At 40.3% G+C, this 24141-nt stretch overlaps 1 protein-coding gene and 1 long non-coding RNA gene across 2 annotated transcripts in view; one reads left to right on the forward strand and one right to left on the reverse strand.

The window, feature by feature from the left end:
* On the reverse strand, nt 1–6461 carry LOC110507594 (uncharacterized). Its single transcript, XR_002471149.3, has 3 exons — nt 6321–6461; nt 1410–1449; nt 1–1197 (listed from the first exon to the last, which is right to left on the reverse strand). It is a non-coding gene; the product is annotated as an uncharacterized LOC110507594 (long non-coding RNA).
* Nucleotides 5731–24141, forward strand: part of LOC110507593 (hypoxia-inducible factor 1-alpha) — a 28791-nt gene continuing 10380 nt past the window's right edge. The window contains exons 1-6 of the mRNA XM_036964854.2: nt 5731–5907; nt 11964–12151; nt 13534–13688; nt 17185–17269; nt 17415–17530; nt 19626–19813. Coding sequence (XP_036820749.2) covers nt 5876–5907; nt 11964–12151; nt 13534–13688; nt 17185–17269; nt 17415–17530; nt 19626–19813 — 764 coding nt within the window. The 5' untranslated portion in view covers nt 5731–5875. The remainder of the gene's footprint in view (nt 5908–11963; nt 12152–13533; nt 13689–17184; nt 17270–17414; nt 17531–19625; nt 19814–24141) is intronic.

The following is a 24141-nucleotide window of genomic DNA, read 5'->3' on the forward strand; positions in this document are numbered from 1 at the left end:
TATTGTTTTCCTTTTATTGATTTAAGTGGATTGACAACCTCAAATTCATCTATATAAAAATGAGGCCACATTGTTTGTTTTTGCGTGAGCAAGGGATTGCTCTTGAAAAATCCCTCATCTGTGAAATCACTCAAGATTTTATCATTGGCATGTTCTTCTTCTCTATTTAAGCTCGCCCAAACATCTTCATTTTGTGCCACCTTCTTCAAAAGGTAAGGTAGTGGGATGTATTGAAAACTGCCTCTGTCCTGTTCTTCACCACTCAGATGTATCTCACTCAGTCTAACCATTCCCATTTCTTTACAGCATTATTGCTCCAGTATCCACTCTGTGTTGATACTTCTCATGCATCACTCTTCAAAAACCTTTATCTGGTTTAAAAGCTCACACAAGTTATTGTCCTCATCTATATTGATGTGAATGTTTTGAAGATGGAATTTCAAGGCATCGCTGTAGTGGGACATTCATTAATCAAATAGAGAATGAAGATCCTCCACTATACTGCTCTGCACAGTCCCAGGAACACAATGCTTCTCTCTGATCTCCAACATAAAAAGGAAGAGGTTTCTCTTAAGGCATCTAACCAAGTCTTCAGTTTTGAAGTCCATGGACACAATAACATTAGTTGCAGGTGCCCACACGATATCAGAGTCATCGTCGTTCATATTTTCCTTAATGTAGTCAGGCACAGGGATTACAGAACCATAAGGCCTCTATGTCAGCAAATTATTGTGTTTTCTGTATATATGTGTCCTATATGACGCAAAGCATTTACATGTTTTCATGCAACCTCCAAGTCCACATGTTAACAGGAACCCTGGCTCACTCTGGTGATACAGACCAATGTGGCAAATCTGTTTTATGAGCAAAAACAAAATGCTTGTTCCATATTAGGCAGTTATACAAAGCAGGCATTTTGACTGGCAGGTAGCCTAGGATTTAAAGCATTCAAATTGTCCAGCCGACAAGGTGAAAAAATCTGTTGTTCTGTCCTTGAGTAAGGCAGTTAAAACACCCCCATAACAAGAGCTACACGGTAGTTGGGTTAAAAGCGGAAATCAGGTTTTGGTTGGACCTTGCATGCAATTGATGTATTTAAATGTAAAACTTTGGAACGGAGAGGTGTAGTCCGCCAACTGATTTTGCTGAAGCCACTGGCAGACATCCTCCACTGACCATCCAGATACTTCGGCATTTCTGAAAACAAACAACAGAATCAGGTTTCATGCCAGAGTCCAGTTAGGCTAAGCAAAGGTACCACATGTCCCTACCAGGAATACCCATGAAATTACCAAAACCAACTCACCAAAGACACTTTGGTGTACCATTTGAATCGATTTCAGTTTGTATTGACTGTTATGTAGGTTAAATTCACACTTCAAAATGCAGCTGTCCTAGAAAATCCTTACCTTCTCCTTGATCGCAATTGCATTGGGTCCATGTTCTGTCCTATAACAATTTCAAAGGAAGGGAAAATGTGTCAAAGAATAGTCTTACAAGCATTTCTATTAAATAAATATTGAGAGATAAATGGCATTGACGTACAATTCAATGCAAAATAGAATAACATATTGGAGAAAGCACTAGCCATACAGTCAAAGTACTGCCATACAAGCCTAATATCACATTTCAAGCTATCTTTTATTCAATATTTTATCAGGCAGACTTGAAAGATTATAGGCAACACTTTGCTGCATGGCAATACTGTGTTTGGATTCTGAAGGGCATGCCGTACAAGAGGTAGTTTAGTCACTGTATTAATAACATTATGCATTTGAATCCCATGTATAACTACCATCTAAGCTATTAATTTCCTTAATAACATTATGCATTTGAATCCCATGCATAACTACCATCTAAGCTATTAATTTCCCTCCACAAGGGAGCATACATGTAACGTTTCCAAAATGGGATAGTATTGTACATGTAATGTTATGCCCCCTTGTGAGTTCATGGCATTTCATGCTCCAGCAGGCTATATAGGAAGCCCTCCATTGCCAGATTCAGTTCGTTTTTTTTAAATGATTTTAAAAATGTTTATGAACACACAAATACAAAAAAACTGAAATACACAAACAAGAGTACATAAACCTAACAGACAAAGGTATTACATATCAATATTAATTTTCAATTTGTTAAATACTTTTATGTTTCCTATTTCTTTTTTGTTTTTACATTTACTGATAATTTCAAAATAATATTTAAATTAAATGTGAAAATGGGTTTGTTCTCTGGCCACTTCATTTTATGGATAACGAATCTTCCATGAAAGATTAACAAATTAACAATGAAGCCAGATTCAGTTCGTCGTGACAGCTCACCATCCTTAATTACAGTAGTTAGTTAGCTAACTAACGTCAACGAAGCTAACTAGTTCATTCTCACAAAAGTGAGAACTTCTCTAGATTGGAAACTTGGGTTCATGACAGTAAAGCCATGTTGGCTTTATGGAAACGATATATAAAATGTATGGGGCAGAATGTCGTTCAGTAAATAATACAAACCTAGTTCTGCCTAGTTAGGACATAACGTTACTACTAGCTACTGTAGGTCATACAACGGTCAACCCCGGCTTTCTAACGTTTACATTAATTATTCTGAACTAAAGTAGCTAGCTAACGTTATGGAATTAGAACTCCTGATGAACCCCTCATTTTTTTAGTTTCTGAACCCACCCACACCCGTGAACCCGTGAACACCTACTTATCACCTTGCACCTTCCCGTGCAGCCACTCTACGTTTGTTGAAGTCAGTTCAATTGATGCGACCTCCCGTTTGGCAGCAAAGGCTTCTCAAATGATAAATAGGAACATAATTGCAGCAACTAAAGAAACGAGGGATCCGATTGAGGAAACAGTATTTCACAGAACATACTTCTCTCGGTGGATAAGAGGACTCCAACCTGCCCTGTCTTTAGAATCACAATCTAATGTTTTGGTTAAACTATATTTCCTATATCTAATAGAATAAAAATAAATCTACAGAAACATCAGCCTCATATGAGCTCTGGTTTAAGGATCAGGAGAATGATGGGAGTAAAGCACGGGTGCCCTCTGATGATCATTTAAGTCAGGATAAACGAATTACACTTTGGGCAATTGATGTTGTTCATAACCACTTTTGCAGGTGTTCTGAAATAACTCCCTGGGTTTGCAGTCATGCTGTGGATGTTTGGTCAGTGCGTGTCGTTTTAATATGTCCGTTTTGAGAGACTCATTACTAAGCACTTCCCCGCACAAAACACATTGTGGGCGCCCCTCGATATTTCTCAAAGTTTGTATGAAACCAAGAACTCATCACTGTATGAGGCTAGTTTGAGTCCATTTGATGATGGCGAGTGAGAATGACAACTCAGTGTCTGACAAAGCTGCAGCATGTGGGTCGCGGAGTGATCTTCAATAAAACTACAGAAAAAAACGGGCTTTCACACCCTCCCACTCGCGCAGCTGCGGAACTGAGCAGAGACACGGCTGCTAGGCAGAGAGTGCATTGAAAAGAGAACGCAGCTGAACCTGGCCAAATCAGTTCCAGTAATGAATGAAATAATTATACTCTGACACGTCGCGACCCATACTTTAAGAAAGGCTGTACTAGTGTGTTTATCTTCCTACTTGGATCGCGCTTCCAAAAGCTTTCAAATTAGGGCCAGGTTGGGACTTAGACCCTAACCTAATTTTGACAAATTCTGAAATTAAATATCGGTTTGCAGGTCAGGAGTGTCCTATAGCCATTTCCCTACAGCAAGGCTCCTAGGCAGCATGACAGTGTTGCCATTGTCTATACAGGTTATTTGTAATGTCGAAATAAACATATATCTGATAAGGGAATTATATGCTTTAAAGGTAATGATTAGAATATTCCACCCTGAAACCGTATAATTGTATGAAATTTATTAGAATCATAAAACTATAATCTGATGATGTGTGTAGTTTTAGTCAGAATGAGAACAAGGACCTTTTGTTCCTTTTTAGTATGTAAGCAGGGTGCAAGTGGGAAACAAATGATAAGAGGAGCTATCAACAGACAAGCTGGACTACTGTGTTCCTTACAGGACATTCTGTCTCCACCCCTGGAGGGGAGACACTGTTAGGCTTGCAGAAAATTATGAAACATGTTGCAGATTAAACAATGTATCTGTATAATTGGAAAAACACAGACTGTCTGAGCAAGGCGTAGTTTAAGATTTGAACTTGTATGTATGTGCGTGGGATATCTACTGTTTGTGTGGAAGTATGTACGCAGCTATAAAATGAATGTCTTTGTATATATAATGGACTTCAGAACGTTCTCGTGAATAAACTGTACTATCTTTTTGCATAAGATGAGTCTGACTAATTATTATTAAACCCATGGTTTTACAGGTCTCGGGGATTGGTCAGAGCTATTGATTGTCAGTTATTATCATTGGGATTGAAAATTCTCGTGACAATATCCCACGCCCATATCACACACTCACAAACTTTACATATATATGTGTACATTGTACTATCAATTAGTGAGACTGAGAGCCTTGAAATTTCACATTAAATTGTACATATCCACTGTATAGCCTACATATGAGTCGTGGTAAAGGTGGTCCCTGTTTCAGTCAGGTCTTTGGTCCCATTTGCGTGGGTCAAACAAAAAAAACATAATGAATAGTGCCTCCCACTTGGTAGGCTAACTGCATGGTGCAGTCGGTGACAAGCAACTGCAGTGACTTGAAGGTGACTACATAAAAAAAATGCATGACCTTTGATCACATGTTTTTGCAAAGTTCACGTAGTGTACATGTAGATGCAAGTCAGATTTGTTTTCTTCCTATAACGCAACACACTGACATTTATTTTGCGAAACGCATCCATAGGAAGGATCATGGGCGTGCTCAAACTGATCACCTTTGTCAGTCGCCGGCTTCCAATGTGTGTTGCATTATGGGGACACACATTGCCTGACTTGCAACTACATGTCGACTGCATGCACTTTACATAAATCATGTGATCCGATTTCATGACGTTTTGACTACAGTCAACTGTTAGTTTCTGCAGTTGCTCTTTAACAAGTTCAACCAATCATTAGGATGTTTTTGTCTGACCTACACGAACGTGATCAAAGACGTTACTAAAACAGGAACCAATTTAGCTGCCCTGCCGTTCATGTACACAGTAGATGTATACAAATGAATGTGATATTTGAGACCGTCACTAATTGAATGTACAATGTGCACACATTTGATTTAAGTTTGTGAGTGTGTGCTATGGGGGTTGGAGGCGTATTCATTTCGACATTATAAAGACAAACTTTCATTAATAATGACCCTGCCATGCTGATCTGAGCCTTGCTGTTGGAAAACCACATTAGTGTCCGACTTAGGCTGTCGCAAATGCACCTCACCCGACTTCACTCGAATTTATTCTAGTCGGTTGCTTCAGCCTTACAATATCAAACGAGCCCAATAGATCAAAATTGTGCTTGGGTGCCTTCAGGTCGATTGAACGTTTGCTACGTTGCGTGACCGTTTGTACCGAACGGTACGTTAGCTCAAAACGTTCTTAAACAGACTTTGAGGTACGTTTGCTCCGTTGCTTGAAGCAATAACGTACGTATTTAAAGGAAAGCGGAGCGTTCTCTAACCCCAAACCCTCTCAGTTTTTCAAATGGTCGTTTAGAACAGCACCATTTCCCTTTAATTGAACGTTGCCGTACTTTTTTTTCGCACTGAACGCAGCCCTGTTGTTCATATGGGAATCTGTCCTCTCATTGGCTATAATGTCTGCAAAGGAGGAAGGCAGGCGGTACGAGGCGTTGTGGTTAGATCTTTCTCGCGTTGAACAGAACAGTCAGTATAGAATAAAACAATACCTGAAGTGTTAGATTTAACGTTTATGATTTGAATATGGATACGAAAGAAGAGCCTGTTGGAAAACGGTAAGACATTTTTAAACGAGTTCTACATGTATGTTTTCAGTTAGACATTGTCGACGACGTATTCCAAGTGTTCTCGTAGCCTATTGTCTGCCGACTCCAAAATAACTTGGACATGCGCACCCATGTACACATCCGAAATATCAAAATGTTTAACACTTAATTTTTTTTTTTTTTAAGTACAATTCACTTATTCCATTTTTCAAGTATTGTCTCCCAGGGGCGTCATGTACCCCCAAAATTTGAGAGGGCACAAAGTCCATGAGGAGGAACTGCTTTTTCCTGCTATTTAGGGACAAACATCTGGGTAAGGAATGTAAGTCTTATTCAGTACATTTAGTTATTGCTTGCATTTCTGAAGTCTACCAACCTTGCCGCACAGGCATGTGTAGCTGATGGGGATGTGTGAAACTTACTCCTCAGCCTGAAGGATCCCCACTTCAGGCTTCAGCTATCTTTTCATGTGGCGTTGACTGGTAAGACTCTTCAGGAGAGTGGTTACTTGTGCTAGCTAGCAAGGCAGAGGATCTGAGCTCGCTCCAGGTATGGTCCGAAGTGGTACTCGGTAAGCAAGCAGCGTGATGTCCCTTACACATGCCAGCTAAGATAAGTCAGCCAAGCTACCTACTCTAACTTGATTGATAGCCTGAAATGGCTTCTTGGTAGCTAGTTATGAAGTTGGGAGATTAGGAACCTATCTGGGCTAGCTAAAGCCAACTTGATAAAAACTATGGCTAGTAGTATTACAGACAAATGTTATTATCCTTTATATATAATATATATATTTTTACACATGACAACTGTGTGGGGGCTTGTGCCCCCCCCAATGGCCATGACACCTATTTGTCACTGCATTTAGATATTGGCTTTGTAAATAGTCCAACAACTACTAGACAACCTTATTTTATTTGTTGTAGAACATGTTGAGCATATTTAAGTATTTATTTTTGATACATAGTTTTGGTTGAGGGATTAACTATAATTCAGGATAGGGTTGAGTCTACCCAATTCACACACCTCAATATCATCAATCTTGCCCTTATCATGACTCTGGTTGCATTGCATTGGGTCATTCCATGTAGGCTACTTATATGCCGGGTGTGGGAAATGGTCTGATGCTGCCCAAATGCTCTATCTAAATGTTGATCCCCCTCGCTTGCGATCTACGGTTTTGGAACCGTTTGGAAGCTAACTTTTTTTATATATATTGAAGAGAAATCTTTTTCAAAAATCAAAAGGTTAAAGAGAGAGGCCTTAGTTCAGTCAAAATCTATATTTGGGTAGATTTACCTTGAGTTGTCTGAACTGAAAGCCCATGGTGATGAGAATCCACAACAATATTTTTGGGGGGAATTTTCAGCTTGCAGTGCAGCATTGTTAACATCGGTTTGGCTGTTTACATTCATGAAATTTGGCCATGCTGGCTGTGGCAGAAGTAATAAATAGATGATTGTAGAGTCACCATGGGCCTTCAGACACAACTCAATGTCAGGATAATTAGACCCAAATATACATTTTGACTGAACTATCCCTGAACTAAACACCTTTTATAGGACTCTATCATGTTTCTGCGGAGGGCTTAGACAGGTTCACAGTGTTTGGTCTTAAACAAATCTTTACCTTTTCAAAAGTATACATCTCACACAGTATGGGCTTCAATTGAAGACACATATACTATGTCAAATACAAATTTAAATGTATTTAAGTTGGAGTTTACATCCCAATATTACATTGAAATATAACAAAATGCCTTGTTTCTTTATTGAGCTGTACATGAAGAGACTATTCAGAAATGCTAAGTGGTTGCCTGGCTACCCAAACTCCTTGCTCCGGCCAAATGCTACGCCACACCCATGGACATTAGTTTCTTCTCCGCAATGAGTCTGGATTTGAGTACCTCCCTGGCGATTTCTAGAACACAAAAATATTCAAACCATTCTGATTGGTCCCAGAAACCGATTGGTTGGGCCAGAGCAAGAACACACGTGGATAAAGCGTCATTTTGAAAAATTGTCATTGGCTTTGATACTCTGGTTAGAGATGATCCAATCGCTGATTACTTTGTTTTGTACAATACCCCTCCTTTTGACATCACCACAAATTACTTCAATGATGGTAGTCTCAAATTGAAGTATGCAGCGAACATAGAGCAGTGGAAAAATTCAGTTTGAGTCATAAGGCTAGCTCAGTGGGTCAATATTCCACTTCAGTGATTCCCCAACATCTTGTCAACATGTGCACAGAAAAGGGAGCAGATATCTCATAACAATCTGTCTGTATAAATGTAACTGTTAAATGTAACTGTAACAAGGCCCAAGTGTTCTTTAGGTGTCAAAAATCTCTCATATCAAATTGTATAAAACCTTTTCATTCCTGTAACTTAAGACAGTATTTTTATGGCCAAAATGACATTCTTTGATAGACCTTTTTTTTTCCTTCATGTTTTTTCAACCCCTACAAATACAATTATGTTTTAAGACAGATTCACAAAATATCTTGCACTCTTTAATCATGTAAAAAAAAGCTGACGAACAGGCTGGCTGAAAGGCTCCATCTCACTCAAATACCCCTCCCCCACCCCAGCATACCAGCCACTGACCTATAAAGATCCCAGGGGTTAAAAGGATCTGGCTCCAATGAACTGACCAATCAGCAGTCGGGGCCTTGCAGGCAATGCACTCTGACCCCTTCAACACAACAACTGTTACTTCAACAGCAACAAGTACATTATGGGACAGTATGGGCCGGCTGCAGTATTGCTGTGAGATACGAGTGTGACATAGCCTATACCAAGGCAGAAGATGGAAACAAAATCATCTATTGACAAACAAAATGTTATTTTGCATAGTGTGGGCTGTAGCATTTACTTTTAAATTGTTTGAATAATTGAATAACAATCAATCGTGCAAAATGCGTGGCCAGTGTGTTTGGGAAAGGTGACTAAAATATTAAAACATTCTGGCCACACCTCTACAGAAATGTAATCAAATTTGCCATTGTGCTTTATTTTAGAAAGTAACATGGCCTAGTTCAAACATTTCCAAATCATACAACAAATGAGGGCATTTTCTTTACCATAAAAGGTGAATGGGGGGGTGCATTATTCAGGGGGGGGGGTTGTATTTTTCAGGGGGAGTTGTAACGCTCGTTCACAAGAGCGCAAATATAATATGGTTCTGATTTATCAATGAAAACGTGTGTATGTTGCATATGACAGTTTGATAAATCCCAATTTGTGGCACACGAAAATCTTAGAATCTTCACGTACGCCAGAACCTAGTAAGACATTTACGCACGGTTGATAAATTAAGGCTGGTTTTAATTTGCCCCAAATCTAGAAGTCCGTGATTGGTTAAAATTTGGACCTGACCAAATCTGAACCAATCATATATGTCTATGTTTCACAAGTTTGGACAGTACAGTAGTGCACAGTGTGGTACAGTACATTCAAGAAAAGTATAGTTTAGTACTGTACAGTAAGGAAGAATAGTAGAGTTCAGTACAGCACACGAGTGCACTAGAGTTGTGTACACGAATGTACTGAACTTTAATGTACTTTACTGAACTATACTCTACTTGACTGAACTGACCTCTACTGTTCTGTTCCCTGCTGTACTGTAGAGCGTTGAATCCCACGGGACCTGCGGGTCCCTACAGAGAGCATTGCCATTCGGTAGCATTTCTTTCATGCTGGGAGCGGGTGGTCAGACGGACAACTTTGGCATGATCAGATTTTTTTAGTCCTGCAGATTATTTTGAACGGTTGGTCTTTCTGTTTCATTTTTTGTGTGTAATCGATTGTATTAAAGCACCTGTCGCACTATTCACAAACTCTCATAGGATAATTATTCTTCATGTTCAGTTGCTTACATCATCTTTTTTTGTGTTGGGTGTGTAAGATCAAATGTGCCCATGCATGTTCTTAGTTAAATAACTAGGCCAGGCCTCTCCAACCCTGTTCCTGGAGAGCTACCTTCCTGTAGGATTTAACCCCAGTTGGAACTAACCTGATTCAGTTTATCAACCAGCTATTGATTAGGATCAGGTGCGCTAGATTAGGGTTGGAGCTAAAACCTATCTTCCAGTAGGTCTCCAGGAACGGGGTTGGAAAGCCCTGCTGTAGGCTATATGCATGGGCGGAGAATCACATGGTTGTTTTTCCATGGAAATTAACTTCCTAAGTATGATGGGCCGGTGGTTCCTAACCGGTTTTCCACTGCCCGCTGGTGTGCCTTGAGTAACTCTTAAGTGTGCCATGAAACTTTTCCTAATCTTGATTAACCTTTTTTTTAAAGAAACTCATTTGTAGACGTGGAATGCACATGGAATTTTGACTTGGGAGCACTAGTGTCGGTCAGATACATTAAATGGCACATGGTTGCATCTGTACCCTTGTTTCAGGTCCAGTGCGATCAGGTTGTTACAAATGTATCATTTGAGGGGCACACACATCACGAGTCATTTGGATTATTTTACTTTGTCTTTGAAAACAATTAGCACAGGAAAGTCTGATTAGGCTTAGCCGAAGTAATTTATTTCTTTATGTATGGCTTTGGGCATAGCCTCTGCTATAGAAACAAACGGAGCATGGTTTGTGTCCCTGGTTGCACGTCAACAATGCAGAAAACCGCTCATCTGTAGCCCAAACTGTTCAAAACTAAAGACCAGGACTGCTAATCAAGCTGCCTCATACACCTAAAATAACTTTGTGGGACTGTGGTCGGGTTCAGGACCAGTTCTTGGGGAGGAGGTGGGAGTCGGACAAGACATCAGTGGGAGTGGGCGGGCGTGGAAGGAAAAGCAGCGGGAGCGGAATGAAGAAATCAGTCCCACACTGTACTGTATTCTACTGAGCTGTACTTTGATGTCCAAACTTGTGAAACAGAGACTTCTATGATTGGTTAAGATTTTGTCCGGTCTGGACCAACCATATTTGTTTGGTAGCGGATGGCATTAAAATAATAGCCAGTGTGTAGAATAATACCCAAATATGCGAAGGAGGATATTGCAAATTTCTACCTTTTTGTGTACATATTTAGAATGCATCACCATGAAGAGAATGGCATCCATAATTATGCATTTCTGTGTGGTACAGATCAGGGACCCATGATGGAATTCCGTTACCGCATTTGTTACCGGGTATAAATCCACTTTACTTACTGTAGTTCTGCACCTTTTGAATCTTAATTCGGAGCAAATTATTTTGAAAAACGTGGTCACATAAAAAGGGAGATTTTACCAAACCTCTGGTACCAAACTTTGCATCTGCACAGTTCTTCCAGTAATGTTTTTTTTTGTTTTTGTAAAATGTTCAGGGAGGGGGGGGGGCAATGACAATGGAGGACATGAGGGAGAAGCGGAAGTGGGGGTCCGACTGTTGATTGGGGTCAGATGCCATAAACAGGTTAACAGAGCCTGCCTGTGTCCCTGTGGAGCGAGGGAGGAAATCAGGGGAGGGAGGTAAGAGGAGATTTGAGGGCTATGGTTTAGGTAGGATTGTTTCCCTTCTCCCTCCCAGACATAGTGTGACTTGGTGAACACATAAACTACAAATGGTGGCCCCTACATGCTGAATCAAAGCAGAAACAATTTAGGAAATACATTTTGTTCCATCTGTATGTGTGAGTTTGAATATTTCCATATTGGGTTATGGGGGTGTGATAGCGAGAGTAAAAAGGTCAGAAGTTTGATAATGAAGAGTATTAAACCAATGTTTGAAATTAGAATTTTGTTTGGTGTCTGAGAAGGAAGTGGATATTACACTGTAGATACGAAGTGGATGTTAAATATCTAGTTTGGCATTGTGGACCCAATGACTGACTTCACAGAAAAAATATATTGATATCTGTTTTAAAGGGTTTTAGTCGTTTGATTGGTTAGAATTTCACACATCGGAAAATTTGATTACATTTGTGAGCGCAGGGATGTCAAGAAATCTCAAAGGATTTATCTTCCTGAATGAACACCTCCTCAGTATGCCTTAGTCTGTTCTTCTACTTCTCTTCCTATCTTATCACTTCCTCACCATTTTTTTCCTTCTCCCTCTTCCCTCTATCCAGGTCGAGTACGGATCAGCGGAAGGTGCGTTCCCGGGATGCGGCGCGCTGCAGGCGGAGTCTGGAGACGGAGCTGTTCTACAAGTTGGCCCACACCCTGCCCCTCCCCCGCAGAGTCTCCGCCGACCTGGACAAGGCCGCCATCATGAGGGTGACGCTCAGCTTCCTTCGCATGCACCACCTCCGCTCAGGTGGGCTCCCATTGGCCAGTTAGTGGGGCAAAAAAGTATTTAGTCAGCCACCAATTGTGCAAGTTCTCCCACTTAAAAAGATGAGGCCTGTAATTTTCATCATAGGTACACTTCAACTATGACAGACAAAATGAGAAAAAAAATCCTGAAAATCACACTGTAGGATTTTTTATGAATTTATTTGCAAATTATGGTGGAAAATAAGTATTTGATCACCTACAAACAAGCAACATTTCTGGCTCTCACAGACCTGTAACTTCTTCTTTGAGGCTCCTCTGTCCTCCACTCGTTACCTGTATTAATGGTACCTGTTTGAACTTTTTATCAGTATAAAAGACACCTGTCCACAACCTCAAACAGTCACACTCCAAACTCCACTATGGCCAAGACCAAAGAGCTGTCAAAGGACACCAGAAACAAAATTGTAGACCTGCACCAGGCTGGGAAGACTGAATCTGCAATAGGTAAGCAGCTTGGTTTGAAGAAATCAACTGTGGGAGCAATTATTAGGAAATGGAAGACATACAAGACCACTGATAATCTCCCTCGATCTGGGGCTCCATGCAAGATCTCACCCCGTGGGGTTAAAATGATCACAAGAACGGTGAGCATAAATCCCAGAACCACATGGGGGGGACCTAGTGAATGACCTGCAGAGAGCTGGGACGAAAGTAACAAAGCCTACCATCAGCAAGGGCATTGAAGATGAAAAGTGGCTGTGTCTTTCCGCATGACAATGATTCCAAACACACCGCCTGGGCAACGAAGGAGTGGCTTCGTAAGAAGCATTTCAAGATCCTGGAGTGGCCTAGCCAGTCTCCAGATATCAACCCCATAGAACATCTTTGGAGGGAGTTGAAAGTCCGTGTTGCCCAGCAACAGCCCCAAAACATCACTGCTCTAGAGGAGATCTGCATGGAGGAATGGGCCAAAATACCAGCAACGGTGTGTGAAAACCTTGTGAAGACTTACAGAAAACATTTGACCTCTGTCATTGCCAACAAAGTATTGAGATAAACTTTTGTTATTGACCCAAATACTTATTTTCCACCATAATTTGCAAATTCATTAAAAATCCTACAATGTGATTTTCTGGATTTTTTAAATTTATTTTGTCTGTCATTTGAAGTGTACCTATGATATAAATTACAGGCCTCTCTCATCTTTTTAAGTGGGAGAACTTGCAATTGGTGGCTGACTAAATACTTTTTTGCCCCACTGTGTGTCCATGTCCTGTACTGTGACTGGTTGAGAGAGCCAGGCCTACTTTCGTTATTACTTTCCAAGTAGTAACCAACTCCCAAGATGGTGGTAGTCCAGGCCAAGCAGGTTCTGACATGACATGGGGTGTGTTTTCTAATGTGTGTTTTATGTCATTGCAGGGGACACGAGTGAGGACCGCGTCACAGATGGGGACGAGGACACGGTGGATGCGTTCTACCCCCGGGCGCTGGCAGGCTTCATCCTGGTGATGACCGAGGAGGGGGATATGATTTACCTGGGTGACAGCGTCAGCAAACACCTGGGCATCCCACAGGTACATACAGCCCTATGTTCTTGGCAACGTCTGGGTCATGGGTTCGATTCCCACTGGGACGATCCATATGAAAATTAATGCACTCACTGTTGTAAATCTCTTTTGAATAAAAAGCATCTACCTAATGGCATATAGTAGTACTATAGCCGTTTACAATTCCACTGCTGTTGTGTGTTCCCATGTGTTTACAATCAGGCTGTATCCACAAAGTTCTATTGAGATTCAGGTAGAATGAATCAGTTAAAGACTTAGTAGAATGCAGACATGATACACTTCCTGCTCGTCGAACATCTCATTCTAAAATCAAGGGCATTAATATGGAGTTGGTCGCCCCTTTGCTATAACAGCCTCTACTCTTCTGGGAAGACTTTCCACTAGATGTTGGAACATTGCTGCGAGGACTTGCTTCCACTCAGCCACAAGAGCATTAGTGAGGTCGGGCACTGATGTTGGGCAATTAAGCCTGGCTCGCAATCAGCGTTCCAATTCATCCCAAAGGTGTTTGATGGGGTTGAGGTCAGGGCTCTGTGTAGGCCAGTTAAGTTATTCCAGACCAATCTCGGCAAACCATTTCTGTATGGACCTCGCTTTGTGCACGAGGGCATTTTCATGCTGAAACAGGAAATCCCCAAACTGTTGCCATAAAATTGGAAGCACAGAATCATCTAGAATGTCATTGTATGCTGTAGCGTTAATGTCCCTTCACTGGAACTAAGGGGCCAAGCCCGAACCATGAAAAACGGCCCCAGACCATTATTCCTCCTCCACCAAACTTTACAATTGGCACTTTGCATTTCGGGCAGGTAGCGTTCTCCTAGCATCCGCCAAACCCAGATTCGTCCATGGGACTGCCAGATGAAGCGTGATTCATCACTCCAGAGAACGCTTTACACCACTCCAGCCAACGCTTGACATTGTGCATAGTGATCTTAGGCTTGTGTGTGGCTGCTTGGCCAAGGAAACCCATTTCATGAATCTCCTGATGAACAGTTCTTGTACTGACGTTGCAAACTGCAGAGGCAGTTTGGAACTTGGTAGTGAGTGTTGCAAACAAGGACAGACGATTTTCACACTTTGCGACCTTCAGCACCCGACGGTCCCGTTCTGTGAGCGTGTGTGGCCTACCACTTCATGGCTGAGCCGTTGTTGCTCCTAGACGTTTCCACTTCACATTAACAGCACTTAGTTTGTCAAATGTCTGCCCTGGTCAACTGACTTGTTGGAAAGGTGGTATCCTATGACGGTGCCACTTTGGCCTTACTGAAAATCTCAGTGACTTTCAATCTACTGTCAATGTTTGTCTATGGAGATTGCATGGCTGTGTGCTCAATTTTATACACCTGTCAGCAATGGGGGTAGCTGAAATAGCCGAATCCACTCATTTGAAGGGTTGCCCACGTACTTTTGTATATACAGTGCCTTGCGAAAGTATTCGGCCCCCTTGAACTTTGCGACCTTTTGCCACATTTCAGGCTTCAAACATAAAGATATAAAACTGTATTTTTTTGTGAAGAATCAACAACAAGTGGGACACAATCATGAAGTGGAACGACATTTATCGGATATTTCAAACTTTTTTAACATCAAAAACTGAAAAATTGGGCGTGCAAAATTATTCAGCCCCTTTACTTTCAGTGCAGCAAACTCTCTCCAGAAGTTCAGTGAGGATCTCTGAATGATCCAATGTTGACCTAAATGACTAATGATGGTAAATGCAATCCACATGTGTGTAATCAAGTCTCCGTATAAATGCACCTGCACTGTGATAGTCTCAGAGGTCCGTCAAAAGCACAGAGAGCATCATGAAGAACAAGGAACGCACCAGGCAAGTCCGAGATACTGTTGTGAAGAAGTTTAAAGCCGGATTTGGATACAAAAATATTTCCCAAGCTTTAAACATCCCAAGGAGCACTGTGCAAGCGATAATATTGAAATGGAAGGAGTATCAGACCACTGCAAATCTACCAAGACCTTGCCGTCCCTCTAAACTTTCAGCTCATACAAGGAGAAGACTGATCAGAGATGCAGCCAAGAGGCCCATGATCACTCTGGATGAACTGCAGAGATCTACAGCTGAGGTGGGAGATTCTGTCCATAGGACAACAATCAGTCGTATATTGCACAAATCTGGCCTTTATGGAAGAGTGGCAAGAAAGCCATTTCTTAAAGATATCCATAAAAAGTGTTGTTTAAAGTTTGCCACAAGCCACCTGGGAGACACACCAAACATGTGGAAGAAGGTGCTCTGGTCAGATGAAACCAAAATTGAACTTTTTGGCAACAATGCAAAACGTTATGTTTGGCGTAAAAGCAACACAGCTCATCACAATGAACACACCATGCCCACTGTCAAACATGGTGGTGGCAGCATCATGGTTTGGGCCTGCTTTTCTTCAGCAGGGACAGGGAAGATGGTTAAAATTGATGGGAAGATGGATGGAGCCAAATACAGGACCATTCTGGAAGAACCTGATGGAGTCTGTAAAAGACCTGAGACTGGGACGGAGATTTGTCTTCCAACAAGACAATGATCCAAAACATAAAGCAAAATCTACAATGGAAGGGTTCAAAAATAAACATATCCAGGTGTTAGAATGGCCAAGTCAAAGTCCAGACCTGAATCCAATCGAGAATCTGTGGAAAGAACTGAAAACTGCTGTTCACAAATTCCATCCAACCTCACTGAGCTCGAGCTGTTTTGCAAGGAGGAATGGGAAAAAATGTCAGTCTCTCGATGTGCAAAACTGATAGAGACATACCCCAAGCGACTTACAGCTGTAATCGCAGCAAAAGGTGGCGCTACAAAGTATTTACTTAAGGGGGCTGAATCATTTTGCACGCCCAATTTTTCAGTTTTTGATTTGTTAAAAAAGTTTGAAATATCCAATAAATGTCGTTCCACTTCATGATTGTGTCCCACTTGTTGTTGATTCTTCACAAAAAAATACAGTTTTATATCTTTATGTTTGAAGCCTGAAATGTGGCAAAAGGTCGCAAAGTTCAAGGGGGCCGAATACTTTCGCAAGGCACTGTATGTGTATGTGCTCCATATGTGCTTCCTTTTCTTCTTTCAGAATAGGTTGTCGTCTCTGAGAACCCTCATTCTACAGAAATATATATTTTTTTTCTTAACTTTATATATTATAATTGTATTTTTTTTTTTTTTATCAGAAATTGACGTGTAGCCATGCAATAATACAATCAACAGTCATTACAAATAATCATCCCACAATAGTGACGTGGAAGCTAAAAGTTAACGGTCCCATAGATTACCCCGCAGGACAAATCTAAGAGTCTGGTTGGATTGCCAAGAAAATGCAGACATCATCCTGTTTGTAGAAGTTAGCAAATACAAGCTACAAAGCACCTGGTGTGATATTCTCTGACTTAGTATTTTGAGAGAACCTGCACTGCAGCATTTCAGAATCTGTAATTCATGGGAAGGGGCCTGTGTGGTATTGTATTGACATGGTTGTATTGTTATTATGTTGTTTAGCTGGAGTTGCTGGGTCAGAGTGTGTATGACTTTGTCCACCCATGTGACCAAGAGGAGCTACGGGAACTCCTGGCGCCTAGGCCAGGTGAGACAAACCACCCTTTGTATGTTTGTGTGCATTCATACGTACTAGTGTGTGTGAGTGACTGCATGCATATGTGTGTGTGTGTGTGTCTATGTTCATCATGCATGCTCACATAGGTGCCAACTCTACCATCTCTCCAACCCAGGTGTGTCCAAGAAGAAACCAGTGCAGCAACACACAGAGATTAACTTCTTCCTTAGGATGAAGAGCACTCTGACTAGTAGAGGGCGTACTGTCAACATAAAGTCTGCCACCTGGAAGGTACGTCTGTCCCCAAGAATCCTCCAGATGTGACGCTTGGCATTCAGGCCAAAGAGTTCAATTTTGGTTTCATCAGACCAGAGAATCTTTTTTTCTCATGGTCTGAGAGTCCTTTAGGTTCCTTTTGGCAAACTCCAAGCGGGCTGTCATGTGCCTTTTACTGAGGAGTGGCTTCCCTCTGGCCACGGTACCATAAAGGCCTGATTGGTAGAGTGCTGCAGAGATGGTTGTCCTTATGGGAGGTTCTCCCATCTCCACACAGGAACTCTGGAGCTCTGTCAGAGTGACCATCAGGTTCTTGGTCACCTCCCTGACCAAGGTCCTTCGCCCCCGATATCTCAGTTTTGGCTGGGCGGTCAGCTCTAGGTATTCTTGGTGGTTCCAAACTTCTTAGATTTCAGAATTATGGAGGCCACTGTTTTCTTGGGGACCTTCAATGCTGCAGTAATTTTTTGGTACCCTTCCCCAGATCTGTGCCTCTACATAATCCTGTCTCGGAGAACTACGGACAATTCCTTCGACTTTATGGCTTGAGTTTTTCTGACATGCACTGTCAACTGTTTGACCTTTATATAGACAGGTGTGTGCCTTTCCAAAACATGTCCAATCAAATGTATTTACCACCGGTGGACTCCAAGTTGTAGACACATCTCAAGGATGATCAATGGAAACAGGATGAACCTGAGCTCAATTTTGAGTCTCAATGCAAAGGGTTTGAATATTTATGTAAACATTTCTAAAAATCAGTTTTCGCTTTGTCATGGGGTATAGATTGATGACGATTTTTATTTAATCCATTTTAAAATAAGGCTGTAACATAACAAAGTCAAGGGGTCTTAATACTTTCCGAATGCACTGTACCTGCTGTCAACTTGTGCACTAGGTTAATATATGAAGCAGATGGCGTTCTTCATTTTGCCTGTTTCATTATGAAGTCGTTCCCCAAGCAGCTTATTGAGTCAGTCACGTGGTATATTGGTTTGCAAAGAGCACACAGAGCAAATGGAAGCGTTGTGACGTGCCGATCCATTCACAGAGAGGTGATCAAGTTACACTTGAAACTCACAACTGTTTGCTAGCTAAATTTTCTCCAGCTATACATTTGGTTTGCTAAGTTGCTAGCTTGCAAGATTTACAGCAGAGATGAGTCCCCTCCTTGATCAAGATTCTTGCTGTTAGGCTGGACAATAGAACGAGTCAAAATTCACCCAAGGCTGAGAGGTTGATCCAGGGGATAACACACAGCTTTATTTTCTTAACATTTCTGGCTTCCAACATTAACCCCTAAACCTAACCTTAACCCCCAAACTCTAAACCTAACCCTTAAGCTTAAAATCGCATGTGAACAAATTCAGGACATGAAAGAAGTCCTGACTTTTCAAAAAAGTTGTTTTCCTACCTTGTCAGGACATATGGGTGAGTTGTTAGGACGTTGGGGTACTGATAAGATAGGAAAACAAGTGTACACACACACACACACACACACACACACACGTGCACCGACACACAGGGCAGGGGTCCATCAGAGACCATGACGGTCAAAAAGCCTTGACCCAGTTACGCTCTGGACTCCAGTAGAGGTGTGTTATTGGGGTGAGTCTGTGTTCTCACTCTTGGCCATGTTACAAGGGTGCCACATCCCAATTTAACACTGTCAATCCAGTACCTCTCCATCTTTCAGTTAGTTGGTCTGCGCCAGAGCTCTGGTCTAAAGTAGTGCACTTTATAGGGAATAGGGTGCCATTCGGGATGGGAGCCTTACTCTTCTATTGAAGAATCCTTTAAATGTTTTCACTTTCTTCTAACAGGGCATGTCTAGCTTCAAGTCCCACTGTGAATGTTGCTTAACATAGTCCGTCTGCCCTGAGTTGACGCTACAACAGAGATGGGCTACACGTGGCCCCCTTTTTAGTTTAAAGTATCAATTCCCACACAAAATAAAACGAGCAACTGCAGCCCCTTATGATGAGTTCAGATTTGTTTGTGTCCCCCATCCCTGCTCTACAACATTCACATGGGTCCTGATGCCCATTCATGTGCCCTGTAAGTATATATGGATAGCCATTGTTATCTTACTGCAGTCTGTGGCCCCCAGGTGCTGCACTGTACAGGCCACATGCGTGTGTGCTGCAGTGGCGAGGATTCATCACCTCCTGCAGGCAGCTTCATGACAGTGCTGTGTGAGCCCATCCCCCATCCGTCTAGTGTGGAGTTCCCCTTGGACCGGAGCACGTTCCTCACTCGACACAGCATGGACCTGTGCTTCACACACTGCGATGGCAGGTGAGGCTGAGCGAACACACACTTTTGTGCCGGTTCTGTTGCAAAACATTTCTTCAACGTGATGTAAAATATGTTGGGTTCTTAAACGGAAGTTGTAGTTGATTTAAATGTTATGATTTCCACGCGTTGCCATTCCAATCCGAAAAGTGTTTGGCTCCAGCTGCCCTTCTACAAATGAATGGGGGGGCAGGACCGAGTTTGGGAAACCCTGCTTGATAGTGGAGGGAAGTCCTGGGGTCGCTTCCAACTTCTTCCAGACGCAATTTTTCTTTTTTAAGAGCGACACGACTGAACTGCAATTTCCGTTTGCAAAACGTTTTTGCAACAGAATCACAGAATACACCCATGATTAAACCAGACCGAACGCTCACTTTTAGGCTAGTACACACACACACACACACACACACACACACACCCACCCACGGCAACAGAAACCTCACACACATACACCCTAGGGTTCCCGTTAGCCGGTAATAGCAGGCTTTTGTTCGAACAAGTTAATTTTATTTTTTTGCAGATGGAAATACGTTTGACTGGGCATATCAGTCTATAGGTTAATTTGCATAATCTAGTGAAATTTAATTGGTGCGTGTGTACAGTATATTTGTTATGTAGGTGTACAGTATATTTGTTATGTAGGTGTACAGTATATTTGTTATGTAGGTGTACAGTATATTTGTTATGTAGGTGTACAGTATATTTGTTATGTAGGGGTACAGTATATTTGTTATGTAGGGGTACAGTATATTTGTTATGTAGGGGTACAGTATATTTGTTATGTAGGGGTACAGTATATTTGTTATGTAGGGGTACAGTATATTTGTTATGTAGGGGTACAGTATATTTGTTATGTAGGGGTACAGTATATTTGTTATGTAGGGGTACAGTATTTATGTAGGGGTACAGTATATTTGTTATGTAGGTGTACAGTATATTTGTTATGTAGGGGTACAGTATATTTGTTATGTAGGGGTACAGTATATTTGTTATGTAGGGGTACAGTATTTATGTAGGTGTACAGTATATTTGTTATGTAGGTGCACAGTATTTATGTAGGTGTACAGTATATTTGTTATGTAGGTGTACAGTATATTTGTTATGTAGGTGTACAGTATTTATGTAGGTGTACAGTATATTTGTTATGTAGGTGTACAGTATATTTGTTATGTAGGTGTACAGTATATTTGTTATTTAGGGGTACAGTATATTTGTTATGTAGGTGTACAGTATTTATGTAGGTGTACAGTATATTTGTTATGTAGGTGTACAGTATATTTGTTATGTAGGTGTACAGTATTTATGTAGGTGTACAGTATTTATGTAGGTGTACAGTATTTATGTAGGTGTACAGTATTTATGTAGGTGTACAGTATTTATGTAGGTGTACAGTATATTTGTTATGTAGGTGTACAGTATATTTGTTATTTAGGGGTACAGTATATTTGTTATGTAGGTGTACAGTATTTATGTAGGTGTACAGTATATTTGTTATGTAGGTGTACAGTATATTTGTTATGTAGGTGTACAGTATTTATGTAGGTGTACAGTATTTATGTAGGTGTACAGTATTTATGTAGGTGTACAGTATTTATGTAGGTGTACAGTATTTATGTAGGTGTACAGTATTTATGTAGGTGTACAGTATATTTGTTATGTAGGTGTACAGTATATTTGTTATTTAGGTGTACAGTATATTTGTTATTTAGGGGTACAGTATATTTGTTATGTAGGTGTACAGTATTTATGTAGGTGTACAGTATATTTGTAATGTAGGTGTACAGTATATTTGTTATGTAGGTGTACAGTATATTTGTTATGTAGGGGTACAGTATATTTGTTATGTAGGGGTACAGTATATTTGTTATGTAGGGGTACAGTATATTTGTTATGTAGGGGTACAGTATATTTGTTATGTAGGGGTACAGTATATTTGTTATGTAGGGGTACAGTATATTTGTTATGTAGGGGTACAGTATATTTGTTATGTAGGGGTACAGTATATTTGTTATGTAGGGGTACAGTATATTTGTTATGTAGGGGTACAGTATATTTGTTATGTAGGGGTACAGTATTTATGTAGGGGTACAGTATATTTGTTATGTAGGTGTACAGTATATTTGTTATGTAGGGGTACAGTATATTTGTTATGTAGGGGTACAGTATATTTGTTATGTAGGGGTACAGTATTTATGTAGGTGTACAGTATATTTGTTATGTAGGTGTACAGTATTTATGTAGGTGTACAGTATATTTGTTATGTAGGTGTACAGTATATTTGTTATGTAGGTGTACAGTATTTATGTAGGTGTACAGTATATTTGTTATGTAGGTGTACAGTATATTTGTTATGTAGGTGTACAGTATTTATGTAGGTGTACAGTATTTATGTAGGTGTACAGTATTTATGTAGGTGTACAGTATTTATGTAGGTGTACAGTATTTATGTAGGTGTACAGTATATTTGTTATGTAGGTGTACAGTATATTTGTTATTTAGGGGTACAGTATATTTGTTATGTAGGTGTACAGTATTTATGTAGGTGTACAGTATATTTGTTATGTAGGTGTACAGTATATTTGTTATTTAGGGGTACAGTATATTTGTTATGTAGGTGTACAGTATTTATGTAGGTGTACAGTATATTTGTTATGTAGGTGTACAGTATATTTGTTATTTAGGGGTACAGTATATTTGTTATGTAGGTGTACAGTATTTATGTAGGTGTACAGTATATTTGTTATGTAGGTGTACAGTATATTTGTTATTTAGGGGTACAGTATATTTGTTATGTAGGTGTACAGTATTTATGTAGGTGTACAGTATATTTGTTATGTAGGGGTACAGTATATTTGTTATGTAGGGGTACAGTATATTTGTTATGTAGGGGTACAGTATATTTGTTATGTAGGGGTACAGTATATTTGTTATGTAGGGGTACAGTATATTTGTTATGTAGGTGTACAGTATATTTGTTATTTAGGGGTACAGTATATTTGTTATGTAGGTGTACAGTATTTATGTAGGTGTACAGTATATTTGTTATGTAGGTGTACAGTATATTTGTTATTTAGGGGTACAGTATATTTGTTATGTAGGTGTACAGTATTTATGTAGGTGTACAGTATATTTGTTATGTAGGTGTACAGTATATTTGTTATTTAGGGGTACAGTATATTTGTTATGTAGGTGTACAGTATTTATGTAGGTGTACAGTATATTTGTTATGTAGGTGTACAGTATATTTGTTATTTAGGGGTACAGTATATTTGTTATGTAGGTGTACAGTATTTATGTAGGTGTACAGTATATTTGTTATGTAGGTGTACAGTATATTTGTTATGTAGGTGTACAGTATATTTGTTATGTAGGTGTACAGTATTTATGTAGGTGTACAGTATTTATGTAGGTGTACAGTATTTATGTAGGTGTACAGTATTTATGTAGGTGTACAGTATTTATGTAGGTGTACAGTATTTATGTAGGTGTACAGTATTTATGTAGGTGTACAGTATATTTGTTATGTAGGTGTACAGTATATTTGTTATTTAGGGGTACAGTATATTTGTTATGTAGGTGTACAGTATATTTGTTATTTAGGGGTACAGTATATTTGTTATGTAGGTGTACAGTATTTATGTAGGTGTACAGTATATTTGTTATGTAGGTGTACAGTATTTATGTAGGTGTACAGTATATTCGTTATGTAGGTGTACAGTATTTATGTAGGTGTACAGTATATTCGTTATGTAGGTGTACAGTATTTATGTAGGTGTACAGTATATTTGTTATGTAGGGGTACAGTATATTTGTTATGTAGGGGTACAGTATATTCGTTGTATCTTATTTATCACCCGCATACAGATACAGAGCCTTTGAGTGGAAAATCTGTCAGACCTCACAAGAGGTGCTGCTGCACCTGGGAACTCTGAAAATACGAGGTCAAATCATGACATCTGTGATCTTCAGGTTTGAAAGTCGGAGCTATAGCAAGAGGCCCGTGTTGGAATTCCGAGTTGGATGACTGTTCAAAACAAATTTCACAACAAAAGTTTTCCCGTTAATTGCATTCAGAATTCAGTAAGAAGGACCGCACGTCGTTGCATCCTCGACTTGCATGTTCTGTTAATACGAGTTACCATATTCTAAAAGTGGTTTCTGTCACTCTGAGCACCGTGGGTAGACTCCCTAATCAGGTTACGCACTTAGTGCATATTGGTCCGGTACATTTCTCAAATATCTGGTCAATTAAAATGTTGCCGGTCAAATGTCCTCTGTCACATTTTCCGAACAGAAACCCTGATACACACACACACACACACGCAATGTAA

Source organism: Oncorhynchus mykiss, chromosome 27 (assembly GCF_057628025.1).
Source record: "Oncorhynchus mykiss isolate SJ-2025 chromosome 27, ASM5762802v1, whole genome shotgun sequence".
Classification (NCBI taxonomy): Eukaryota; Metazoa; Chordata; class Actinopteri; order Salmoniformes; family Salmonidae; genus Oncorhynchus; species Oncorhynchus mykiss.